Source organism: Dendropsophus ebraccatus, chromosome 1 (assembly GCF_027789765.1).
Source record: "Dendropsophus ebraccatus isolate aDenEbr1 chromosome 1, aDenEbr1.pat, whole genome shotgun sequence".
Classification (NCBI taxonomy): domain Eukaryota; kingdom Metazoa; phylum Chordata; class Amphibia; order Anura; family Hylidae; genus Dendropsophus; species Dendropsophus ebraccatus.
The window spans coordinates 132,124,806-132,151,353 of NC_091454.1; the positions used below are offsets into that span (position 1 = coordinate 132,124,806).

General features: G+C 40.3%; 1 protein-coding gene across 1 annotated transcript in view; it reads right to left on the minus strand.

Annotated features, from left to right (window-relative positions):
- PODXL (podocalyxin like) overlaps positions 1 to 11,419 on the minus strand; it is a 58,796-nt gene extending 47,377 nt beyond the window's left edge. Inside the window, exon 1 of the mRNA XM_069979047.1 lies at positions 11,155 to 11,419. Within this exon, the coding sequence (XP_069835148.1) occupies positions 11,155 to 11,197 (43 nt within the window). The 5' untranslated portion in view covers positions 11,198 to 11,419. The remainder of the gene's footprint in view (positions 1 to 11,154) is intronic.
- Positions 11,420 to 26,548: the final 15,129 nt, after the last annotated feature.

A 26,548-nucleotide genomic window follows, 5' to 3' on the forward strand; every position in this document is an offset into this window, starting at 1 on the left:
ATTACTTGAGATCACCGCCTTCATACCCATAAAAACCTGTGAACTCATAAAATTTGGTTTCATTTTTTTCTTTATTTTCAGAAACATTTAATTTGTCAAACTGGACATATCTGTGTCTGACAGTGCACCAGACGTATCTGTGATAGCACAGGCATGTTTTTTTATTATTATTCCCACCATTATTCATAGATAATGAGTTACATTTTCCAGTCTCTATTTCCAAAGTGCTCTAGTTCAAAAGGCTATGGGGATTATCCAGAGCAAAATGCTTAATGTGTGCCAGTCTCACTTGTTTACATATTGACCCTTTCTTTGCAGCACTGATAAGAGCCATTATTGTTTTAATTGATGAAGACAAGCAATGTGGTTCTTCACACGATCACAAAATCACCTGCACATTTAAAGGGGTTATCCATTAGAAAAACATGCCTACTTTCTTCATGGCTAAGGACTAGGCAAACACCTATCCTTGGCGGATGAGGTCTGCTACAACGTTTATTGTCATCAGCCACACATTGGTATATATCTGTGCTGTCAGTTTCCTGATCACAAGCAGTGCATACTTACCATCCACGCTGCTTGTGATTCGGCATGTCTCTCCTGTCTTCAGACGCTGCTGTATATTCAGGCCCCCCTCCTCCAGAATTATTGACAGCTGGACGAGATGGGACCTGAAGATACAGCCGACACCCAGAGGACAGGAGAGACATGCTGGATCACAGCAGCATGGTAAACATACGCTGCTTGTCATCTGGAAACTGAGAGCACAGATATACACAATGCGTGCGCCACATTTATCATTTTTCAGATGGGCTCCGTGTGATCGGGATTTATGTAGAGGCAATGCGCCTATACATAAGTCCCCTGAGCTCCGGAGCTGCGGGGACATTTGTAAGCCCGGCGTAAAAAATGCCGGACTTCATAAACGTCCCCCATAGTTTCTAAGGCTGCGTGAATACAACAATTCTTTGTGCAGCCTGGCAGCTCAATTTCTTGTGCCATGTAAAGGCACCAATCTCGCTGATCGGTCGTTTGTTTGTGGCCGCCCCCAGTCGAGAAACCTATTGAACTTTAGTGTTTGTTTGTTTTTTAACACATCTCCATAACACAGCAAATGTTTTTCCTTGTATTGAGGATAACTCTCTTTTTTTACTAGACAGCAGAATCCTCGCTCAAAAGTTTTGGTGACAATTTTTATAATTTTCCATTTTATTAACTATAGTGTAAAAGAATCCTGATATCTTGTAGTTTTCATACTCACCACTGGGGCTAAAACTAAGCTGACACTTGTTCTGTCTGTAGTGATAAGAGGAGGCTGCTGTAAAGTAACCTATTTGTCACTGGTAGATATTGAAGCCCGAGTACTGCCTGGAAAACAGGGATACAGCCTATTACCTAGGCTGTATCCCTGTTTTCCAGGCGGTACTCAGGCTGTCTCCACTTTCCCCATGATCGAACCTGAAAAATCCTGATGTTAGATCATCTCTACTCTCAAGCACCTCAGCAAGCACAAAAAGGTTAAGCACTAAACTATGTGTATGTATATTTTGTGAAACATGTACTGTTATACTGAGAAGCCTTACAATAAAATTGTTCTATTTTTATATAGCCGTGACTCTGTCGTCTTCTGTACGCACCAGCACCTATACACACAGCACCGTACACCTTGGGTTATTTTTCCCCTTTCTGTGGGTGGCGGTGCCGACAGTCCTGGTGGGTCAGTTGCCACTCAGGACTACAAGAGCCCAAGGGACCCGCAACAACCCAACAGGTTACTGACCATCTTGGGGACACAAACCGGCCATCTACAAAACAGGTACCAACATCCCACCTGTGTGCTGGATTAGCACTGGTGATACAGAAAAAATAGATTAATGTGTTCACTTTGCCTCCAACCATCTTAGATTTCAATCTGATCAAGCATTTGTGTGATGTGTGGGAGAAATCAGTCAGATCCATGAAGGCTCCAATTGTGCTGGAAAATAATTTCTAATCTGAGGATACTGCTTAGTTACTAGCTCCTGAGTATAGTGGTATAACTGTTTCCTGCATCAGTACCTTGTGCTGGCGATTGTGAGTACAAGCCTAATGTATTAATGACTCCTGCATCCCATCACCCCTACCTGTAACTGACAGGTCTCTGCATCAGCTCTATATGGGGAAACAGAAAGCTGCTACACATGATCGCCAGCACAAAACTCAGTGTGCCATTGCAAACTAATAAAACTGTGCTCTGATGTCAGATGATCATGTTTATATCTTTACATTCAGCATTTCTAGAGTTACTAAATAGTGTCCTTGAATCATGCGTCATTTTCCTGCTGATAGCTTACCTTTAATAAATCTGTCACATGACCTCAAGACACCTTCAGTGGTAGATATTAGGCAAGCCGTTCAAATGAAATGGCAAATTGGTTTATACATGGCCTTGTATTAAAGGGAAATTTGTAGGAGGTTGCTGTTATGTTCCCATAGCGTATGGGACGCTGAAGAAAACGCCACACCCTCAGGCTGGGTTCACACTATGTATAACACTGGCCGTTCTGCGCCTGCATCAAAATGGAGTGTGTGTCCGGAGCCGCACGCTCCATTGTGTGAACTGACATGTGATATTCAATGAATAGCAGCTGCAGAAAACTGACATGTCAGTTTTTGGTGTGGCCGTATGGAGTCCTGGCCGAAGCATATACTATGTGTATACGCTACGGCCGGGATTCTATTCATTCACATACAAATTGCAACAACGGCCGTGATTTATACAAAACATACATGTGAACATAGCCTCATGCTGCGTTTTAAAAACAACAAAACACAGAGTCTCAAAAAAGCCTGAGAGGAAAGAAAAATGTCACACCAAAACAAAAAACGCTGTGTGTAATCATAAAATTTCATTGACTCCCACCTAACATTTGGCTGCTGGCTTTCTTGCAAAAAATAAATAAAAAATAATTCCATAGTGTTTTTTTTTTTTTTTGCCAAGTTTTGAGGCAGTGTGAAGCCAGCCTTAGGCTGGGTTCACACACAGTATATTTGAGTCAGTATTGTGGTCCTCATATTGCAACCAAAACCAGGAGTGGATTGAAAACACAGAAAGGCTCTGTTCACACAATGTTGAAATTGAGTGGATGGCCGCCATTTAATGGCAAATATTTGCTGGTATCTTAAAACAACGTCTGTTTTCAATCCACTCCTAGTTGAGGTTGCAAAATCCTGACAAAAATATACTGTGTGTGAACCCAGCCTAAGGCTGGGTTAACACTACATTTTTCCTATGCGTTTTTTTTTAATCCACCAACCCCCCCCCCCCAAAAAAAAACAAAAAACAAAAAAAAACTGATGCATTTGTGTACATCCATTTTGATGTTTTTCCATTGACTTCCACTATAGAAAAAAAAACTAAACAAAAGAGATCTGTTTCTTTTTAATGGACACAAAAATGAAGTCGACTATGTTTTTGTGTCCGTTAAAAAAAAGAAAGAAAGAAAAGAAACCGTTTTTAGTCGTTTTTTTTTGTTTTGTTTTTTATAATAGAAGTCAATAGAATAATGGATCAAAACAGATGCACACAAATACATTAATTTTTTTTTCAAAAACGTACACTTCCCATCATGCCTGGACAGCCAAAGGCGAAGCTTTAGTCCATATTTTTTGTAATAAAATGGGAACCTTGGAGGATTTATTACTATTATTACCAAGGCAGCTATTATTCGTTAAAGAAGTGTCTTTAGTCTGGAGGAAGATAGGACATGTCAGAAAAGTGTGACTAGTGGGGATCTGACCTTCCTTCATTTCATAAATGTGCTGGTTTTCCTTCTTGGCAAGCGATCCAGTTGTGTATGTGAGGTCACTTTCCATTAAAATGAATAATAGTTGCAAATAGTGACAGCAAATGCCATTAAGAAACACATCTGGGAAGATTGAGGTAAGATGCGCACATGGCTGTGTTCTATTTCTTTATAGGCATTTACAGGCCCAGTGGAGGACACGGAGGGAGGGACATGTCACATGCTTCTCCATGTTCAGCCATCTTATGGACAGGATTGCCATTCAGCGTACAGACCAGGATGGCACAGTCTCGAGAAGGGGGGCCTGATATCCGAGCTGGGAGGTACTGTACACAGAGAGGTCTGCTGTCAGTAAGTGCTGGGAGTACACTTACTCATACTGTACACTGAACTATTTTACTATAAAGTGGCCAACCCCTTTAATACCATGTAACCTCAATATGCCCTCATATCACCAGTTCTTCACTAACTTCTAGAATCTATACTAATATTCAATGGCATATCATGTTTGCGGCTGGATGAATCTAGTTACAATACACATGGTAGAATAATGACTATTACATAGCACTAAGCATTGTGGCAAAGGCAGTATGATAAACATAGCACAAGACAATGGGAAAGGAAATCCCTGCCCTTAATTTTTTAAAACACACATGGGAAATAGGGACACGTAGACATAGCAGGTGAAAGAATACAACGTTTACATATAAAGCTTGAGAACATCTGTGTCTCAACTCACAGATCTTTACAGAAATGAATGTAACATTTGTCATCTAATTCACATTATGCTATTACTCAATATCTCCCCCGTTATAGATACTTGCTGATGAAAAGAGATAATGTACAATTAAACTGTTTTTTTTTATAGAATACGTAGTAAAAAAGGGAAGAATCTGTGTAAAAGGGTGTGCGGATTGTTCTACTTTTCTCATGTAAAAGGAGTGAGGGTGCACATATAGACATAATACACAGAATGTTAGCAGCATGAAAATGATTCCTATAGTAGACGCCACACAAAGAAAACCATTTAGCACTAGGCTTACAAGTTCTTTGATGTTGTCTGATACAGCAAGTACTTTACAGCTTTGCAGTTGTTGGGCTAGGGCTATATGACAGACTTTATTGTTAACGCTGTAATGGTATGTAGAGTCATTCACCAATGTTTTCTGTGAAAAGCATTAAACAAATCAGACCTGACACCACACAGTTGTAAGGTTGGGCAAACCTTCTGGAAAAGTGGCCAGCGGTAAAGCTGTTCTATGCACTAGGTTCATGTCATCATCAAATGATTAGGCTATTAACATTGGAAACATGGGGGGAGGGGGTTAACAGCAACCCACTAAGGGTGGTATTAGACGGGCCGAGCAGGGCCCGATAATACCTGTAAACGAGCAGCGATCTGCTAGATTGTTGCTCATTTACTGGGCCTATTACACGGCCCGATAATCGTTTGACAAGAGCTGCAAGGACATCGTTACCGATGTCCTTGCAGCCCTTGCTAAACTGGCATACATTACCTATCCACGTTCCAGGGCTGCTCCTACCATCCGCTTCTCCTGCCGTCCGCTTCTCCCGGGGTCCTGTGCGCGCTCTAGCTTCACAGCGGCCTGTCAGCTGGTAGGCCGCTCAGCCAATCACAGGCCGGGACCTACGCGGCCTGTGATTGGCTGAGCGGCCTATCAGCTGACAGGCCTCTGTGAAGCTAGAGCGCGCGCGGGACCCCGGGAGAAGCGGACGGCAGGAGCAGCCCTGGAACGTGGATGGGTAATGTATATCGTTAGTCGCCGGCCACACACCGCTATTACACGCAGCGGTGCGCGGTCGGCGCCCGACGAAAATAGGGTCTAACCTATATCAACGATCAGCCGATGATCCTTGTCATCGGCTGATCGTTGAATTTATTACACGGAGTGATAACACAGGTCAACAAAAATAAATAAATTTACTGGTGTCCAAAATATTTTAATGATGTTGGGGTATTTTTGGGGTGCTGATTCTGAATATGCTATCAGTTTTGCAAGATTGGCTCAAGTTTTTTTTCATGTCTTGTTCATTTTTGAAGATTACTTTCTAAAACTAGTTAAAATAAACTAAAATCAACATTTACTTTGTAAAATTTATAGTATTCATGACAATAGCAATAAAGTTAATGCGCGTGTAGCAAATTATGTCTTTTTTTTTTACACATTTCACGAAAATTCTCAAAAACTTGAGCCAATCTGGCAAAACTGATGACATATTCAGAATCAGCACCCCAAAATTACCCTAAATTCGTTGAAATATCTTTGGCCCCAAAAATGCTGTTGACCTGTGTAATCGGCCGAATCGGGCCAATTCGGCCGATTATCGTTCTGTGTAATAGTACCCTAGGACTGAAGGCCCTATTCCACCAACAGATCTGACGACAGATTATCTGCCAAAGATTTGAAGCCAAACCCAGGAACACACTATAAACAGAGATCAGGTCATAAAGGAAAGACTGGATTTCTCCTCTTTTCAAATCCACTCCTGGTTTTGGCTTCAAATCTTTGGCAGATAATCTGTCGTCAGATCTGTTGGTGGAATAGGGCCTTGAAGTAACAGAGCAATTGATATTTCAGCACTTTCTGAAGACCAAGGTGATTAGAGTAATGAGAAATAAATTTTACATGGTGATAGCTAGTGGTTACAAAAATACCCCAAAACACAGCCCCATTTAGGTGTGTACTACACACAGCCCTGAAAACCATCTTATGTTATGGGGGTACAGAGAATATGTGGTATTTGAAATAGACGAAAGAAAAAGTAATGTACTGATAAGAGATTAGAAAAAACAAAACACATAACATGACGAACATAAAGGCTATGTTCACACACAGTATTTTTGCTCAGTATTTTGGTCAGTGTTTTTGAACAAAACCAGGAGTGGATTGAAAACACAGAAAGGCGATGTTCACACACTGTTTACACTGAGTGGATGTCTGTCATCTAAGGGCAGATAACAGCCGTTATTTGCTGTTAAATGGCGGCCATCCACTCAATTACAACGGTGTGTGAATATAGCCTTTCTGTGTTTTCAATCCACTCCCGATTTTGCTTGTAAAATACTGACCAAAATACTGGGCGAAAATACTGTGTGGGAACATGTGTGTGAACATTACGACGTTGGTGTAATGCTTTAAATACACATTTAGACCATGTTCCCACAACATCTTTTATGGTAAAATAACGGCCATTATTTTATATCGGCAGCTGTAAATAATAATCATGATCATTACTAATGGCCATCATAATCAACCAACAAACTTTTTTTTTACCTGAAAAAGATGTTGTGGAAACATAGCCAAAGGCCCCATTCACACCATGTTTTGGGACTTTGTTGCTGTACTATGTCAGAATAGCCTCGAAAAGGTATTCTAATGCACACTACAGTGCACCTGCAGACATCCAAACACGTTGATAGATCAAATGTAGTCTATTGACTAGAGATAAGCGAATTTACAGTATTATTGAAGCGAATCGCTTTGTTAGCTCGGCAGTCCGCTTATCAGCCTGCTGCCCATTAACTCTGTGCTGCTCCACTTAGTGTGCCTGGAAAAGCTGGATCCAGCCTGGGAACCTTCTTCCAGGCACACAGAGTGGAGCGGCATAGAGTTCAAAGACAGCCATGTTTTGTTTGTGGGGCACAAAGGCAAAGTTGGCTACACTTTTGTTTCCTGCAAAAAAAATGTATGTTTTGATGGGGCCTAACCTTACACATTGCATCCCAAAGAAGATATAGAGCTGTTTCCAAATAAAACAATCAGGTCTTTTTTCCCTCAACTCAACTGTATGTCTATACAGTGTAAGATGATGATGATGTTACTCTTTGTTCCTGTAGCTTCACCAGGTTACTCAGAACACCTGCTACTACAAATACAATGACATCGGAATAAAACTGCAAAGAAGCAATACTAACAGCTATTCCACCTTACCAAAAAGATACCCACAAAACGGCAATAATCTGTCGTTTTTATTTATTCCAGCTCTTATTCTATACTGTGTGTGTACTGCCTTCCAATTTTCGGTTTACTTTAATGGAGAACGTTAATATATTGGGAATACAGCTGTATTTTAATCTAGAAATCACTGTGATACTTTCCCTCTATTTTATGGTCTTTGAACATAGCCTTAGGCTGCGTTCACACTACGTATATTTCAGTCAGTATTGCAACCAAAACCAGGAGTGGATTAAAAACACAGAAAGGCTCTGTTCACACAATGGTGAAATTGAGTGGATGGCCGCCATATAACAGTAAATAACTGCCATTATTTCAATATAACAGACGTTGTTCTAAAATAACAGCAAATATTTGCCATTAAATGGCGGCCATCCACTCAATTTCAACATTGTGTGAACAGAGCCTTTCTGTGTTTTTAATCCACTCCTGGTTTTGGTTGCAATACTGACTGAAATATACTGACTGAAATATACATATACTGACTAAAATATACGTAATGTGAACCCAGCCCTAAAGTGTAACATGCCAAGCTTTTATATAATCATTTGGTTGTGTTCATCTCAAATTCCTCCACCCCCTTTAAACATTCCTTTAAGTGACATTAAATTATTAAGTGATATTAAGATGTCTGGTTAAAATGATTTAAAGAGCAGGTTTGGGGCAATTTTTGGATTGAGGCAATCTATCACTCTTAAGTAGAGATGAGCGAGTTTACAGTAATAACGAAGTGAAGCGCTTCATTATCTCTGCAATCCGCTCATCAGCTGCTGCCTTATAACTCTGTGCCGATCTGTGCCGATCCTCCCTAGGTGCTAGGAAATGCTGGATCCAATCCTGGGAAACTGGGAGAAGTTTTCTAGGGCATGATCCATCTTTTCTCAGCACCTGGGATTGGCACAGAGTTTAATGCCAGCAGGCTGATGACTGGATTAAAGAGATAATGAAGCGCTTCACTTCATTATTACTATAAACTCGCTCATCTCTACTCTTAGACTGGTATTCCAGGAAAGATTTACTTTTCCCCAATTTACAGGATAGGGGAAAAGTAGGAGATTGCAGGGGGTCCGACCTCTGTACCCCCCACCAATCTCCGTATCGGGCCCCACCGGCTCTGTTATGATTACACCAGAAGAGCAATGTACTCTGCTATTTCCACCTGTCCTCTCTTTGCCCTTTGATGTTGTGCACTAAATATAGAGCCTGAAGCCTGATTCTTCGGTAAGCGCCCCGTTCTCTTAATTCTAAAGTTTTTACATTTTGTCTCTTTGCTTACACCGGGAGCACCTCCAGTACAGACGCTTAGGTGCAGTCCACTTTATTGACTTTGTTGTACTCTACATTCTCCCCACATACAGTAACAATACTGTATACTGCATTGTTCATTCCCTATAACTCACAATGGTTACTAGTGCAGTTGACATATAACCACAAAGTTCAGCTATATGACGTATTGATTACAGTACCACTACAGCATCCTTACATTCATAGAGCTATATTTATTTAAGTATCAATATCTGTACAACAGAAAATGTAACATAGCAAATACGTCCATTATATTTACTAATACATTGCTTAATTTTCCCCAAAGTATCAGCAACTCCACAATCTAAGCCTGGGTTTACATATGCAGTATTTTCCATAGTATTTTGGTCCATATCTGTCCAAAATACAGAAAAAGTGCAAATCTTTACATTGTCGTTTTTCTGTGTTGTTACACTCCTGGTTTTGACCCAAAATCTTGACCATATAAGTATGCGTGATGCTAGCTAGTCGAGGGTGACTGCCACAATTGGGGCCCTCCCCCATTCACTAGCCAGAGCAGAGCCCCCCTCCCCCTTGTGGATCCAGTAATGTCAATTGGCTAATGTTTTACTAGCAAAACAACTGACTATCAGCTCATCATTAGCGAACATTTTTCTGGGCAACTCCTTAAGAGGGCTTGCTTAAAAATGGACATCTTCCACAAATGACACTATGAGAGGGCTCACAACAGAACAGAATGGCTGAACACTAAGGTCAATGCCCAACCATCTAATGGTAATGTATTTATTCTTTAGTGGCTTGAATAATTGCATCCCTTAAGGAACTACAAATTCCCATGAACAGTTGGACAACAGAACTAAGTTTTGAAACCCCACCCAAACTGGAGACAATAATGGTGCTGTCTCTGGCCATGTTTTTGTAGTGCTGGATAACCCCTTTAAATTTAGACTTCTAGAACATCTGTGATACACTGGGCACAGATATCATAGAATTGACCTGTAGCATGTTTAATGCTCAGCGTACATAAAGATATGAAAGAATTCACCTGTAGAGGTGGAAACAATAAAGTGTTACTGTCATTTAAATTAACTTTTGCCATTTGGCACAGACGTCAAAGGTTAAGATTGGTCGGTGTCTCAGGAGTGTCAGTGCTGAGACCCCCTCTGATTGCTAGATATAACTAGGTCGAGTGGGCGGCAGCCGGCCTCCCCCAATTCATCCAAATCACTGATCAACTTCAGTGTAAGTCTATGGAGCATGTCTCCAACTTCGATTTTAAGTTTTTACATGTCTGAGTGACACACAAGGGGTTATTTTAAATAACAATAACACTTTAAATGAAGTAATAAATGTTGTTATTACAGGAAATTTCTGCTGTTATACTCAACTCAACATGTGTTTATATATATATATATATATATATATATATATATACACACGCACACAGTATATATACTAGGAGAAGACGATTAAAGTCCAGCACATCAGCTGTATGGTAGTGCAGTATCCCCTCGCAGGTGCATGTATACATGAATGGGGCAGCACATGTACCTGATTGAATAGAAAAATGTAATAAAATAATCTTAAACTATTTTTAAAAAGTAGTAATTTTTAAAGTATCACCAGAATCTGTTCCGTATTACAATAGTAAAGTCTCATGCTGGATACTCCTATATTGGAAACCCCCAAAGCTGTGCTGCCCCAGTTGTATAATGTACCTGGTGGATCCCTCTGACTTACAATCAGGGTCTAATGGAGTTCTGTCCAGGTCTCCATCGCTCTGGTGACAGGAATAGAGACACATGCAGCTCTGTCCACAAGTGATGAAACGTCTGACAGCGGATCTGATCAGATGTGAACAAAGTTGTAACAGCATAGTCTGACTGTATAATATAATATAAATATATATATATATATATATATATATATATATATATATATATATATATATATATAGTATGTATATATAACACATATGTAGTACAATCAGGAGTCCCCCTCCCCACTCCCATTGTCAGCCAGTGCCTCCCAGCACCGTGTGACTGATCTGCCTCATCAGGAGGGGAGGGGAAGGCTCCATCCAAGCGGGAAGTTTTAATGAATTGAAGGGACCTGAGTGCACTTACCCAGCGCCCAGAGGAATGGCAGCAGATAGCTCAGCCTGGTCATGTCTGCTGCCGGCCGCTTCTCGTCTGTCACACTGTCCAGAGCCTGCGGCTGCCCCCTCGTCCCAGCACTTCTCCCTCTCTCTGGCAGGGTGCCCCGGGATTCCTGTACGTCCAGTGATGCTCCGGCACTTGCTGCTACTGATCTAACCCCCCACTGACTGACTGACTGACTGGGGAGGTATGAGGGGGGACCTGACAAGTACAAATCCACTCTGCTCTCTCCAATAGGAAAGTTGGGTGGACCTACCCCCAAAAAACAATAACATAGGAAACTCCTCCTTCTACAGAACACACCAAGATATGTGCAGGATGCTAGTTCAATGGGAATGACTCCATGAAAGGAATGGCTGAGGAAGTCCTGTGCTAAAACAATCATTAGACTCTGCTGCCTGCCTGCAAACACTGCAGGGTGGAGAACAATAAGGAGCCTTCTCTGCCCCCTGTTACCATGGCGTCTAGGAGGGATGGCTACCCTTCCTAATCTGCACCAGACAGCTGGATCCTCCTAGTACTAGGGACAGGGATTAGCTACAGCCCCACTAATTCCTCTAGTGCAGCCACTACTGACATCACACAGCCCCCCTGCATCACCCCTGCATCACCCCTGCTCTGTCTGACACATAGATAGAAGGCATCTGACATCATACACATCAACACTGTTTGCTGTCTGTGAATTGTCACCTTCCTGTTAGCATGCAGACAGTGAGGAAGCAGTAGCTAGCTATTCCTGCTCTGGGCTCAGCAGTGATGATCCCATTGGGATCAGTCTAGCCAGTTCTAGAAGCTAAAAGCCTGATACACTGAAGTCTCCCTCACATACAGACTTATCAAAGAAATGCCATGGTTATTAATCAGCATTTGTAGTGACCAGATAGAATAGCATGGATCTCCATGCTAATTTATTGATCTAGAGAAAGTATATATATAAATATATATATATATATATATATATATATATATATATATATACTTTTTTTTTTAATGGGACTCTATGTATGAAGAATGCCACTACATGACATTTATCATAAGTGTACACAGGATTTATCTGACAGGCACTGCAAATGCAGCGTGAGATCACCTCACAAAAATTTAGCTGACCTTATTTTTGTATACGTTAAAAAACGCATGCCTTTTGATCCCCCCCTTTTTTTAATAAATGAAAGTCAATGGAAAAACAGATTAAAACAGATGCACACAAATGCATACATTTTTCTGTTTTTTCTTCTTTTTTTTTTACAAAAACGGATTAAAAAAACAAACAAACAAAAAAAAAAAAGGATTGCAAAAACATAGTGTGAACCCAGCCTAATACAGTATAGGTGCAATATTGCAACCATATTACATTACTATTTTTAGCAGGCTCTTTAATAATTATTCTGGTTTCAGCAAATACTGTACATTATACTTTATATGATAACAGGTGGTGTCATTTGTCAATATACCATACTTTCTGTATCATTTCCTTATAGCTTTCAAAATCTCTGCTTGCAGTCATTCAATAGAAATCATAATAACAAACTTGGTAACAGAAGTGTTTTTTTTGGTAATGTGTCTTGTCACTTTTTTTTTTAAGCCCAATAAAAATATATTCATTTAATTGCTTGAATGAAAATCACAATAAATGCTTGAATAAAGTAAGGAATATTTTCCCATTTTTATTTTAGTTGCCCTTTACTATGGCAGAAATGTGTTGCGGGGCAAACTGCAGCATGATCTAGAAATAACTCTGTTCCAGTTTGTGCAAAGTATTAAAACTACACTATGAACTGAATGGAGAATAAACACCTGAAGTTTTTGAACATATATTAAATTTCTTCTAGCTGCACATATATGAAATCCATAAAGCTATCATTGCTTTGTTGTTCCTCCTCTGTTTGCCTCTTGGGTAACCTCTGTGCTGTTTTTCAGGGTGTATTTTGCCATCTTGTTGGTATACTAAGAGCCTGATTTGAAAATAATCCCACCAAATGCAAATGACGGAAGACAAAGGACACTTGCCCTCTTGAATCCAGCCTCCAGCCCATCCAGAACTTGTCTAGAACGGCTTTCTCATTGCCATGGCAACCGTTTAAATCCTCCCCAAGTGGATCATTGTTTAATTGTTTAATTCCTGCAGCAGTCCTGAGGAATTCTCTATTTGTTTTAAGGATAAAAGCCGTAAGCGTCCACGCATTCTTCTCCAATTTCACTCTCTATTAACTGCCTTGCCACGCCGTGACAGAATGTATTGCTGTGCTCTTTAATAGAAAGAAAGTATACATTTTATGACTGTTTTATTGCACTCATCTTCCCCAATGCAGGGGTCACAAATACTGTGCTGCTACCTTCCCCTACAATGGCAAAAACCAGCACTGCTGTGAATTTAGGTGGTAACTCTCTTATTCAGAATCTATATTTCTTATTATTAGCTAATCTGCCACATTTATACTTCACTGTCTTGAATCACTTAGAATGTTGTAAATTACATAAATTGTGTAATACGTATTGCAAACTTTTTCTGTTTAATTTTGCTTGAGAGGCTTTGGCTGCCTGTTTTCTTTTGTTAAAGATAAGATTTGCAGCCTTAGGATGCACAACATGAAGATCACAATGTTGCATTGTTGCATAACCAAAGGTGACTGCGATGCGGCAGTGGTACTTCACAAGTTGCATATGACATGCAATAGTTTTAGATCTTTGAAGGCTAATGGAGGCACTGCATGACTCTAAGGGTACAAACACACACGGCTTATACGCTGCGTATTTACTGCTGCGATACGCAGCAGATAAGATCTAAATAACTGAACACAGTATCAAATCTGCTGCGTATCTGCTGCGTATCTGCTGTGTGTGTTTGTACCATAAAGAAGTATATGGACGCCATATTAGGATTCCGTATAGCCTGAAGACAATGGAGGACATTTATCAAGATGGCATACAAGTACACCAGTATTATACAAAGCCCCACCCCCTTTTCCCTGGCAGGACTTACTAAGAGCCGTATGCTCTGCCCTGCTCTTGCCACGGGCATTGTGGAACAAATATACACCTGCTCGGTAGCAAGTGTGGATTTATATCATGATATCTGTCTGATCATGATTAATCTGACGTGGGAGGAGGCAAAGCCTCATTCCTGTCTTGCTGGTCCTCCAGCTGGTGTGCACCAGGGAGAAGGCAAGAATCTGTGCCTTCTCCTTGGCGTACGCCTTCTCCCTGTTGTACACCAGGGTGTATCTTTGATAAATCTCCGCCATGGAATATGAGAATTGAAAAAAGTGATCTGGTCTAAAAAAAAAATTAAAACAGAGCATTTTCTATATTTACAGTTTAATACAAAACCCAGTTTGGAGCTGCTCTAAAGGACAGGACAGCGTGGCGGCCAGTGACTGATTGATCAGGCTGTCACTCTTGTCTCAGTCAGGAAGTGGAGGCAGCTGTGATCAGCGAGGGACACCGGGACAGATAAGTATTGATGACTGAGCTTGCTAAACTGCACTAAAACAGCTCAACACCTGCCATCATTTAGATGTTATAGTGCAGTTCGTTTAAGGTTCGGTTTGGATGAACCCAAACTGTGTTTCAAATTTCTGTGAGCCTTAACCGAACCTTTAAACAGTGCGCCCATCTCTACTTGTAGGTTATCAAATCACCTCTAAATTAAAGGATTTATCCAGGATAAGAAAAAACACAACTACTTTAATGCAAAAACACCACCACCCCTGCTCTCAGTGTGTGGAATTACAGTTCAGCTTCATTTACTTCAATAGAACTGAGCTGCAAAAACCTTACCCAAACTGGGGACAGGAGAGGGGTTACTTCTGGCATGTAAAAGTTGTACAATATCTTTGTGTGCACAGAGCCTTTTTGTAGAACAGCAAATTCCATGGTGCTATATGAAGAAAAAATATTATTAATTATAAATAATATATGATGTAGGTATATTGTACCTATTATACCATGTATTATGGAGTTCTATGTTAAATTGCTAAATTAATATAATTTACATGATAAATTAATTATCATGAAATGTCCAACAGGAAGCTGTTCTTTCAGATGCCATTTATAGAAAGGACCAGTGCGTCAACCTTCTTACTGTTACTGGAAGAGTAACATTGTTGTAAATAAGCTTGAAGAGGGCACAGGTCAGATGCCCCATTAGTTCTTCGACACTCAAGCATCTGTTTTCTTTTCCCACCAGTCACTTAAAATATCTTTCAGGTTAAATTGAACAGAGACAGCCTATCACTCTATATTCCATAGACCAGGAATGACAAAACAGACTTTTTTTCATAGATAAGTTTTGAACGGTGTGAATACGTCACTCTTTTAAGCATTTCTGGGCATTGGGCCCAGTTTGCTTAGGTTAAGTTTAAACTGCATTTGTCAGCCTACGTCAAAGATTCATGTCAAGAGAATTCCCGACGTATACCTCCAATGTGAGCCTATGCCACATTCCACTGTACAGGCATACAGTGACATGTCCCCCTCCCCTGACCTGCTGTGAGAGGACAAGAAGAAGAGTCCTGCACATCCTCCACAACTTGTTCTAAACACGTAGCTACACACAGACATAGTAGGAGGACAGTCTAACTTCTATATGCCCTGCCATCTTTAATCAGCAATGCTACAAACCTCTCCATAATAATCATTTTATTCATATAGCGCCAACATATTCCACGGCACTTTACAATTTTGGGTACATTGAGTAAACACAAGAAGCCATACAGTAATGTACAGTAATTGGTGTTGCTCTTTGACCTTGTCATGGTAAGAGTGTCTGCTTATTCTAAAAGTGCACCCACACACAGCCTCTTGCAGAATTTGGGACTTCATTTACAAAGGCCCTTTAAATCAGCCAGACTCCCTGTACAGAGTATATAATAAACACTATACTAGGACCACATTTTAACTCCACAATGTAATTTGATAGTGCCCTCTTAGTGTCCTCCACAGAATGTGCCGCCTAAGTACCCCCCCCCCCCCCCACACACACACACACACTAATGCTGGTATCACACATAGCAGTTTTTGTGCCAAATCCAGAAGTAGATTCAGATGGGATGGGAAATATAAAGGGAATACCTGTACATTTCTTTCCTGTTGGATCCACTTCTGGTTTTGGGACAGCTGCATTTTTGGTAAAGTTTTTTTTTTTTCAAATTTTCCCTTTTTTTTATCTATATTTTAAAATAATCCAGAAATCTTACAGTCTTCATTCTCACCACTGGGGCTAAAACTTAGCTTAGATAGACACATAAATAGACACCATCAATACAAGACAATAGCAGCTCACTGTGAAATGACCTCTTCAAGGTCACAGAGTACTCTCAGTAATGTTTCACATTAATTTCAAGGGAACAGACTCTGTCTATTGTCATCTATATCCATGAGTCTTGCTATAAAGCATGTCACTAAATGCTGTTAAGTACAGCCCAAGCAGGATAGCAGCCCCCCAAACAATGTAAAAATTGTGAAAAAAAATTACAGTCAGAAAATAGAAAGAGATTAGAATAAAAGACTCTATTGAGTAAAAGAAAATCTAGGCAACATATTCCCTTTAAATATACAGTACTGGACAAAAGTATTGGCACCCCTGCAATGCTGTCAGATAATGCTCAATTTCTTCCAGAAAATGATTGCAATTACAAATGCTTTGGTAATAATATCTTCATTTATTTTGCTTGCAATGAAAAAACACACAAGAGAATGAAAAAAAAAAAGTCAAATCAGGACGCCTTCTCCAAACTGCCATCTTGAGATCTCTCCACAGGTGTTCTATGGGATTCAGGTTTGGACTCATTGCTGGCCACTTTAGAAGTCTCCAGTGCTTTCTCTCAAATCATTTTCTAGTGCTTTTTGTGTTTTGGGTCATTGTCCTTCCGGAAGACCCATGACCTCTGAGGGAGACCCAGCTTTCTCACACTGGGCCCTACATTATGCTGCAAAATCTGATGGTAGTCTTCAGACTTTATAATGCCATGCACACAGTCAAGCAGTCCAGTGCCAGAGGCAGCAAAGCAACCCCAAAACATCAGGGAACCTCTGCCATGTTTTACTGTAGGGACTGTGTTCTTTTCTTTTAAGGCCTCATTTTTTTCCTGTAAACTCTATGTTGATGCCTTTTCCCAAAAAGCTCTACTTTTGTCTCATCTGATCAGAGAACAGTCTTCCAAAAGGTTTTTGGCTTTCTCAGGTAAGTTTTGGCAAACTCCAGCCTGGCTTTTTTATGTCTCTGGGTCAGAAGTGGGGTCTTCCTGGGTATCCTACCATAGAGTCCCTTTTCGGGTTGACACTGTTGTGCCCTTGGACTGCAGGGCTGCTAGAACTTGTTCGGATGTTAGTCGAGGTTTTTTAGCCACCATCCGCACAAACGTTCGTTGAAATCTCTTGTCAATTGTTCTTTTCGGTCCACATCTAGGGAAGTTAGCCACAGTGCCATGGGCTTTAAGCCTCCTGATGACACACTGCGCACGATAAACACAGGAACATTCAGGTCTTTGGAGATGGCTTCTCAAGTTCTTTGGTCTTCTTTCTTTTCTCCATGCTCTATGTGGTACACACAAGGACACAGGACAAAGGTTGAGTCAACTTTAATCCATTTCAACTGGCTGCAAGTGTGATTTAGTTGTTGCCACCACCTGTTATGTGCCACAGGTAAGTAACAGGTGCTGTTAATTACACAAATTAGAGAAGCATCACATGATTTTTCTAAGGGTGCCAATACTTTTGTCCACCCCCTTTTTATGGTTGGTGTGGAAATATATCCAATTTGGCTTTTTGACAATTCTGTTTGTGGTTTTCTATTGAAGACAAATTAAATGAAGCGATTAATACCAAAGCATTTGTGATTGCAATCATTTTCTGGAAGAAATTAAGTATTGTATGACAGAATTGCAGGGGTGCCAATACTTTTGGCCAGCACTGTATTGCCTGTGCTATTACAGTGCTTCATATTATACTACAATCATTAATAATGGTCTAGATAGTGAAAATTTAATAATGAATTTCTAATGACCTCTCATGAGAAACAACAAAGGATACCACTCTAAACACAAATATTTGTGGAATTCTTAAAGTGTTTTCCTGATTGCTTCATTTTCTGTGACCAGGAATACTAATATGGAAATCACTTTGTCCTAATTCCAGGCTGCAGACATGGCCCTGCTGTTAATGAAGTAAAGACAAATGTAAAAATGCTTGCACAACTTTCCCAGTTATCCTCTCAAGTCTTGTATAGAAACGTACCTTCTATTTCTATCCATAATTTATCTACCCTCTTTTCAGCTCCTCTTTACAGAAATGTTTAGGCCTTATACATTTAAAATTTAAGCACTACAGCCAGTAACCCCTCTGTGTATTTCAGCTTTCTGGCCCCAAAATTTGCATGCTATAAAGAAATTAAATTGTGACCTTCACTGGAATAGGAATTGATACAAGCAAATAAGATGCGTATAATTCACCCAGAAATCCTACTCTTTTGATGGGACCCTCACATTAAACTATGTGAGTTTAGCTCACTTATAGTAAAAGCAGCATAAGTGAGTGTGTGCACTGCAATATGCATTCTTCATGTAGTGCAACTCACCAAAATCACTTATGGTGGGTTCACACTGTGATTATGATCTACATCACAGCTATCCATTGGCATTATGCCAAAAATGAGATGCTGATGTATGCAGTGGCGTAGTGCAGCAGGACCCATTCATGTTAATGGCTTAAACATTGTAAATTAGTGTCTACGTTCAGACTGCTTCTTATTAGTATTAATTTAACAGGACTCAATAAAGTGGTCTAATATGATATACTGATGGGCAGCAGCCCAAACTTCTAGCTAACTATTTCTAGGCCATTCAAAATACCTGGTCATATATATATATATATAAATATATATATATATATATATTTTTTTTTAAACTTAAACTTTATGCAACTATGCTGCTATATGAAACCTAGCAGAGAAGATCCCAACACCAAGCTGTCTCTCAAGTGTTGGGCCAGCTTTAAGCCTGTGTCACTAATAGTAGCATATACACTAAAAAAAAATTAGAGTTATTTTCTAGTACTATTTCAAAAATATCCCCTGATACCAGTTATTGGTGTGGAGGTATAGGAATACAAGGTACAGTATTGTATTGTGAATTTGATACAATTTACTTACAGGGTAAATAACTAGCATAATATTATTCTAAAGGTTAGCAATTAAAAAAATAAAATACTCCACAGCAGAACTACATCCAGTGACTCATAAAGAGTGTATACTTGGAGTTCTCTTTCCTTTTTTTTCTATCTAGCTCACACTACCATAAAGACTTCCAGCCATGACTCATGGGATGAGGCAGGTGGGCTGAACAGTGCTGTAGAGGGCAGATTCTTATCCACAAACCTGCTGATTGTTTTCCTTTAATTAGGTAGATGTCCCCAGTAGGTAGATAATCCACCTCTATGTTTAAGTAGATGGCTAATTAGGTAGGTAACCCCCTATTAAGTAGATGCCACCAGTAGGTAGTTAACCCTCCAACTAAGTAGATGCCCCCAGTAAGTTTCTTCCACCCTCCCAGCATGCCCCTAGGAGGTCCTCAACAAAAAAAATAAAATAAAAGTGTTCAGCAAGATCTAAAATGCTCACCAAACTCCATTAAATCAATGGGAGACTAAAGCATTTAACCAGGTGCCCCCTGCTTGGCAAAGCGGAGGGTACCTGGTTTATCCGTAATGTGTCTTGAAGTAATTTATTGCATTTTTACATTCAAATTTTGGTATATTTCATTCCTTGAACGGATGTGTAAACAAAATATACAAAAATTTGAATTAACAAATGCATCAGGTTACTGCAAGACACATTAGAACTCTGGCATTATGTCATTCATTGATGGCATACCCCTGGATTTCTAATGTGTCTTGCAGTAGCCTATTGCATTTTTTCATTCAAAATTTTGCATATTCTGTCCCTTGAGGGGATGTGTAAACAAAATATACAAAGATTAGAATTAGTATTAAACATAATGAATGATGATGCTACACACTCTGTCCTTACAGTAGCACAAATGTTCAAACAGCACCCGAGCACCACAAGGTGCTCAGTTGACAATTCTTGCTCAACACTATAAAATAATAATAAAAATCCCCCTCACCTTACTGGCACTCTGTGCCCAGGTCTTCTCCTGTAGGCAGTGCACAAAGTCATTGTGGTGTCATCACGAATAGCCGGCTGAAGGAGACCTACACCACTCCTGTACATACATTACTTTGCAGACTAAGCAATTGGCGTACCATACTACAAAATATATGTACAGGAGCATGGATTTCTGTTTACTGCCAGACTCCCTGCTCCTATACAATAGTGAGTGGTGGAGAACACGCATCACAACTTACTTTATAAGAAATTTCACATGAAGCATAGCTTCTGGTCCTAGCTGGCCATGATTAGAGTTCCTGCCATCACTAGCATTTCTTAGATCATTTAGATCTTACCCCTACTTGACTTCCTGACCCCTGCTTGAAGATTTTGTTTTGTACCTCACGTAACCTCCCAGTCTGACCCGGCTTGATCTTTGGTACGGTTTTGGATTGTGAGGTTGTTCTGACATTCCCCTCTGGTTCTTACCCTGTGGCTTCATTTGGGTCATCCGAGGAGGTGGGGACAGTGGTTGGGGTGAGCGCAGGGCTGCACTGTTCTATACTTTGCAAAACCACTAACTGTTCTAGGACTGAAGTGGTTGCAGCTCTTGGGAGCATAGTTGAGGACTGTTGACAGTTCCTCCTGACAGTTTCAATTCTTTCAGTAGAATGCATTATTATTTATACATAGATCATGGTGGTGGTGCATGAAGGTTCATACTTACACATACAGAAAGATGTCTTTTCATCTCTCCCTCACAATTGGGACACAGATGAATTTCTGAATTCTTTTTTCAGTACACTCCTTTCCTGTCTCTTTTCTATATCTTACTTTAGGCTAAACTCAAGTGCAGCATCAAAGTTGTTTGCAATGGTAACATCTTTAGAGTAAAAGGAAATTCAAGCCCCTTTTGATCTCCTTTTCCTTAGAAATCTAGGCATACGTCTAATAAATCGAGAACACTAGATAAAAGAGGCTTTTAAAGTGAGGCACTTCTTAGTGCTAAAATGAGTAAAACTAGGTTCACTCTGCGTTTTTGCGATTTCTGTTTAACGTGTAGGTTAAAAAATAGTAAAAATAGATGGAAGACGGGTGGTAAGGTTGCCTTTACATGCACAGTATCGCAGCAGATTTCACTCTGCGAAATCCGCTGCAATGCTCTGTAGTTTCATTACCTATGGCTATACATTCTTTTAGCAGATTTTCATTGTGCTGTGAGAATGTATTCCCTGCCCACCTAACCCACCAGCTGCTGGGCTAACACATTACCTGTCCACGCTCCTGTCTGCTTCTCCGGCTCCTGGCTCCCTGACATCCTGCTCAGCCAATCAGTGGCTGCGGTGAGACAGTGCACTGATTGGCTGATGTCAGGGAGCCAGGGAAGCAGAAGAGAGCATGGACAGGTAATGTGTTACGTTTCAATCCACCCTAAAAGTCGATGCTGCTGTATGCCATACTGCAGAATTTATTCTCCAGTGACTGACATACTAAAAAAACGGATTAAAGTGGGTTCATTTTTTTTCACCATCTTTAATTTGGTTTAGATTTTGGCAAATTTTTGGCTCATTTATTTGCAACTATGTGGCTATTGTTTAAGGCTATGCAGCTTCATGCACTACAACCTTTCTATCAAAGCAAGCATTAACTTTTTAAGCAATTTGTATTATAGAAGCTCTTCTGTAGAAAGTGACCAGATGGGCTAGTCTTTGCTCCTTACATGCATAAAGAAACTTGTAGTGGGTTTCCCTTCCTTTGGCCACTTTTAGGTAGGTGCTATCCACCTACTTAGGGCTGGCGTCAGAACTCGGGCAAGGGCTGGAGCCCACAACACCTGTAGGGGCCCAGTTCCCCAGTCCTCAGTTGCTCACTCAGCAATGATTGATTATCGATCATTGCTGAGTAAGGTCTGGAGGGCCCCAACGGATATGCTGCTGTCCAGCATCATCCTACGAATTCAGGACACAGTTGGTGCCGGAAGAGAGAGGAGACGGCTCGCGGGGAGAGCTTCAGCAATGGGGAAATGAGTTGTTTGGTGAGTGTTTTTTTATTTTTTATTTTATTTGGATTACATAATGGCATCTGTAGGGGGGCAACTTACTAGCGTGTGTTGATAGTAGGAACAAAAACAAAAAATAAATCAACTACTACTATATAGCTAAAAACAGCAGCTTCAGATATATTTCCTACTTGGGCAGACTTTCCTATTTGCTACTAGACAGCACTTCATTTCAAAACACGTTGTAATAAAACCACTTCTTTAATGTAAGTTTTTTTCTGGTTAATATTCAGAACACCAGTTATTTTCCATTGTATTTGGGTAACCTTACCATTGATGTTTTTTTAGATTTTTTCTGTCAACTTAGCAATCACCGGATGCCTGCTTGTGGGATTGTCTCTATACTCCCTGCTACTAGTGAGGGTCGTGGGAGTCATTCTTAGCATTCTTGAAGGCTAGCACAGGATGTCTCTCTTCTGATTTTTCACTAATGACTTTGCATACAATATGTTCAAAAGAGAATGAGTACATGACAAAAAAATAGCAAATTATATTTTTATAGGTGTTACTTGGGTTCCAGTACATACAGTATATTGTGGAATAGTTAAAGGGGTTTCTGGGCTAATGAACTTTTAAACTTATAGTCACCCTTCTACCTGCTCTAGGTCTAGCGACGCTGCTCTAGACTCCCAAGCAGAAGTTCCCTGTACAAGGTGCATGGGTGCTGCAGCTAATCACTGGCCTCAGTGTTCAAGTCTTTCTTTATCAATTACTTACAGACATTAACTTGTTTATTCTTTTTTCAGAGCAATATTTTCAGGACCTGTCACCAATACTTAATGAGTGCTCCTATTAAGAATGCATTAAAGTCACTCTGTACCCACAATCTGACCCCCCCCCCCCCCCCTCCCCAAACCACTTGTACCTTCGGATAGCTGCTTTTAATCCAAGATCTGTCCTGCGGTCCGTTTGGCAGGTGATGCAGTTATTGTCCAAAAGACAACTTTTATACTTACAGCCCCGTGCCCTACGAGCGTGGCTTAGAATATCTGTGCCCTAACTTTGCAACACCCCTCCGTCCCTCCTCCCCACCCTCTTCATCATTAGGAATGCCACTGGAACATTTTCTCCATGCTGAACATTTGCACAGGTCCTTAACGATCCAGCCCATGTGCTGGGCTTACACAGCTGACGAATAGGAGGCAATCTGCCTGGAGCATTCCTAATGATGAGGAGGGACAGAGAGGTTGTGCCAGCATAATGCATACACAAGCTAGGCCACTCCCGTTGGGCACAGGGCTGCCAGTTTAAAAGTATTTTTTTAGGAGTCGCTTTAAATCAGGCTTGTCAAACTCAGGCCCTCCAGCTGTTTCACAACTACAATTCCCATCATGCCTGGACAGCTAAAGCTAAAGCTTTGGCTGTCCAGGCATGATGGGAATTGTAGTTTTGTAATAGCTGGAGGGCCAGAGTTGACACTTGTGCATTAAATGGTTATTCCCATCTCATAAAGTGAGGAAACACACTACTAGGCTAAGGGCCCTATTCCATCGGACAATTATCGTTCAGATTATTGTTAAATCGTTTGAATCTAAAGGATAATCATTCGGTTGAAATGCAGTTAACGATTAACAACCGAACGAGAAATGGTTGTTCGCTTTATAAGACCTGGACTTATTTTTATCATTGCTCTTTCGCAAAACGTTCGCAAATCGTTCGCATTGAATAAGACGTTGTTCGGTAGTTGGCAGTAGATACAAACGCAATAGCGAAGAAATAGCAAAGAAAAAACTATCGCAAATACGATCATAAGTAACAATTATCGTTCCATGGAAATGAGTGAACGTTTTTAGGTCTTTTGCATAAGTATGAGATCGTTAATCGTTAACGATTATGCGAACGATAATCGTCCGGTGAAATAGGGCCCTAACTTTCTGATTGTTAGGGGCTCAATCTCAGGACTCTCAAGCTAGTTTATTTTTAGGATCTGTGGGAGTGCTCAAGGCCAGACCCCACAGATCAGAGAGGGATGACATATACGAGTGATATGGCCCCACTTTATAAGAAAGGAATAACCTTTTAACACCAGATATATTTATGACAGTTTTTCCAGCCCAATTCCTTCTCTATTATTATTAAAGATAAATAAACTATGGATTTTCTACACCCATTTCAATGTGAAAGGAGCTTTAAGGGGGGGAGTTTGCCAGGTTCACCTCTTTCTGCATCAGAACCAATCAATGCAAAGCTACATCCCTCTTTTCCCAAAGGAATGGAACATTCTAGGTTACTTCTGGCTTGAGCAGGGTAGTGAAAACACCTATCTTCTGTCTCTTCCAGTTTTAGTGCTAGGCCTCACACCAGTTCCTGTGAGAGAGAATCAAGCCACAGAAAGAGATTAGAACTTTATGTTTTCATCAATATTCCTTTATAACTCCTTTTAAAGCTGCCAAAACATATAAGACTGGTTGGCCAGATAATGGCCAACCAGTTTTCCCTAAAATTGTTCATATAAATGATTGCTTACATATAATTGACGTTTAGATACAATTTTAAAAATTGGCCATTTCAGTTAACCTTTATGTGTATGGATTAGGGTGGGTTCACACTACGGAACCTGCGCAGAGAAGTTTTGTCGGATTCTGTTGCTCATACCCGCTTGTGGAGGCACGCATCCCATACATTCTATGGCCGACTGATTCCGCCGTCTGCCGAAAGAATTGCGGGATTGCACGGATTCTGTAGTGTGAACCCACCCTAATACACATAAGGATTGAATAAAATGGACAATCTTGGAAATTGGTCTGCCTAGTCTTTCTCTCAGCAATTACTTTTGAATCCCACCTACATCATAACATACACATGAACTCCTGTGCTCTCTCCTTCCTCTAACGCTCCTCCCTCCTTTTTTCAGTCTAAAAAAATATCCTGTTTTTTGTGTCTGTTCGCACAATGAAACTTGGGAACACCCACAAGACTACCCACATTCTTTCCTGAAGCTGGAAATGTAAAGGCCCCTAATATTTTCATGCATTTTAATGGAGGCCAAAACTTTGGAGACGTCTGTAAATATGATTAGTTTAAAATTTCAATGCAGTGGATTTTGGTGTGCCTCAGAGCATTATTTTTTTAGCTACAGTCTGACCCTAAGGGGGACTGTGAAGAGACAAACCACGTTGACTTAGATATGTATAAATCATTCTGTTCTATTTTACACTACAGCTTATATGAAGAGTTAGTATTTCACGTCAGCTTTCCCATAACTGCTGTTATTGTTATTCCCAATCGGTTAGACATACATTGAGAGCAAAACACAGTCTAAGACTCTGGGTTTTCTGCCAAATTACATGAGCTCAGTTCAATGTGTTTCCTCACTAAGTAGATAAAGCAGCTCTAGCTACTCAGTAGTGATATTCCTATTTGAGGAATTCTTGAGGCTCAGTGTATAGCCTCTTAAAATTGTAAAGTGGAGAAAGGGGAAATGTTTTCATTCCAGTAAACACAATTCTAAAAAATGATATGTAATAAATTGTATTATTGTTATGTCTCTCTACTCTCTATGTAAGTTAAGGGTACGTTCAGATGTACGTTCAGACATAACTCCTATACAACGGACAACAGTATAATCAATAATAGTCTTTATTTAAATTCACATAAAAATTATTTCAGACAAACAATATTAAAAGAGCCATAATAGCCATACACATGGGGCGAATAGTACACAGGAAATATTTGAACAGTATTGCACAAGATCCAGTAAACCAGTTATGTTACAATCTATTAGTATTGGTTCATTGCACAATTCCCTTCAAAGAGTGAATATAATTTATATTGCACAAAACCCAGTGGCAGCACAAAAGAATTAATAGAGAAGGGTGAGATTACATAAAGTATCCAGTACCTGTGGTCAGGGTGTATGCACGCTCCCCTCCAACGCACGTTTCGCGCAAAGCTTTCTCTAGGAGGTCCTCCTAGAGAAAGCTTTGCGCGAAACGTGCGTTGGAGGGGAGCGTGCATACACCCTGACCACAGGTACTGGATACTTTATGTAATCTCACCCTTCTCTATTAATTCTTTTGTGCTGCCACTGGGTTTTGTGCAATATAAATTATATTCACTCTTTGAAGGGAATTGTGCAATGAACCAATACTAATAGATTGTAACATAACTGGTTTACTGGATCTTGTGCAATACTGTTCAAATATTTCCTGTGTACTATTCGCCCCATGTGTATGGCTATTATGGCTCTTTTAATATTG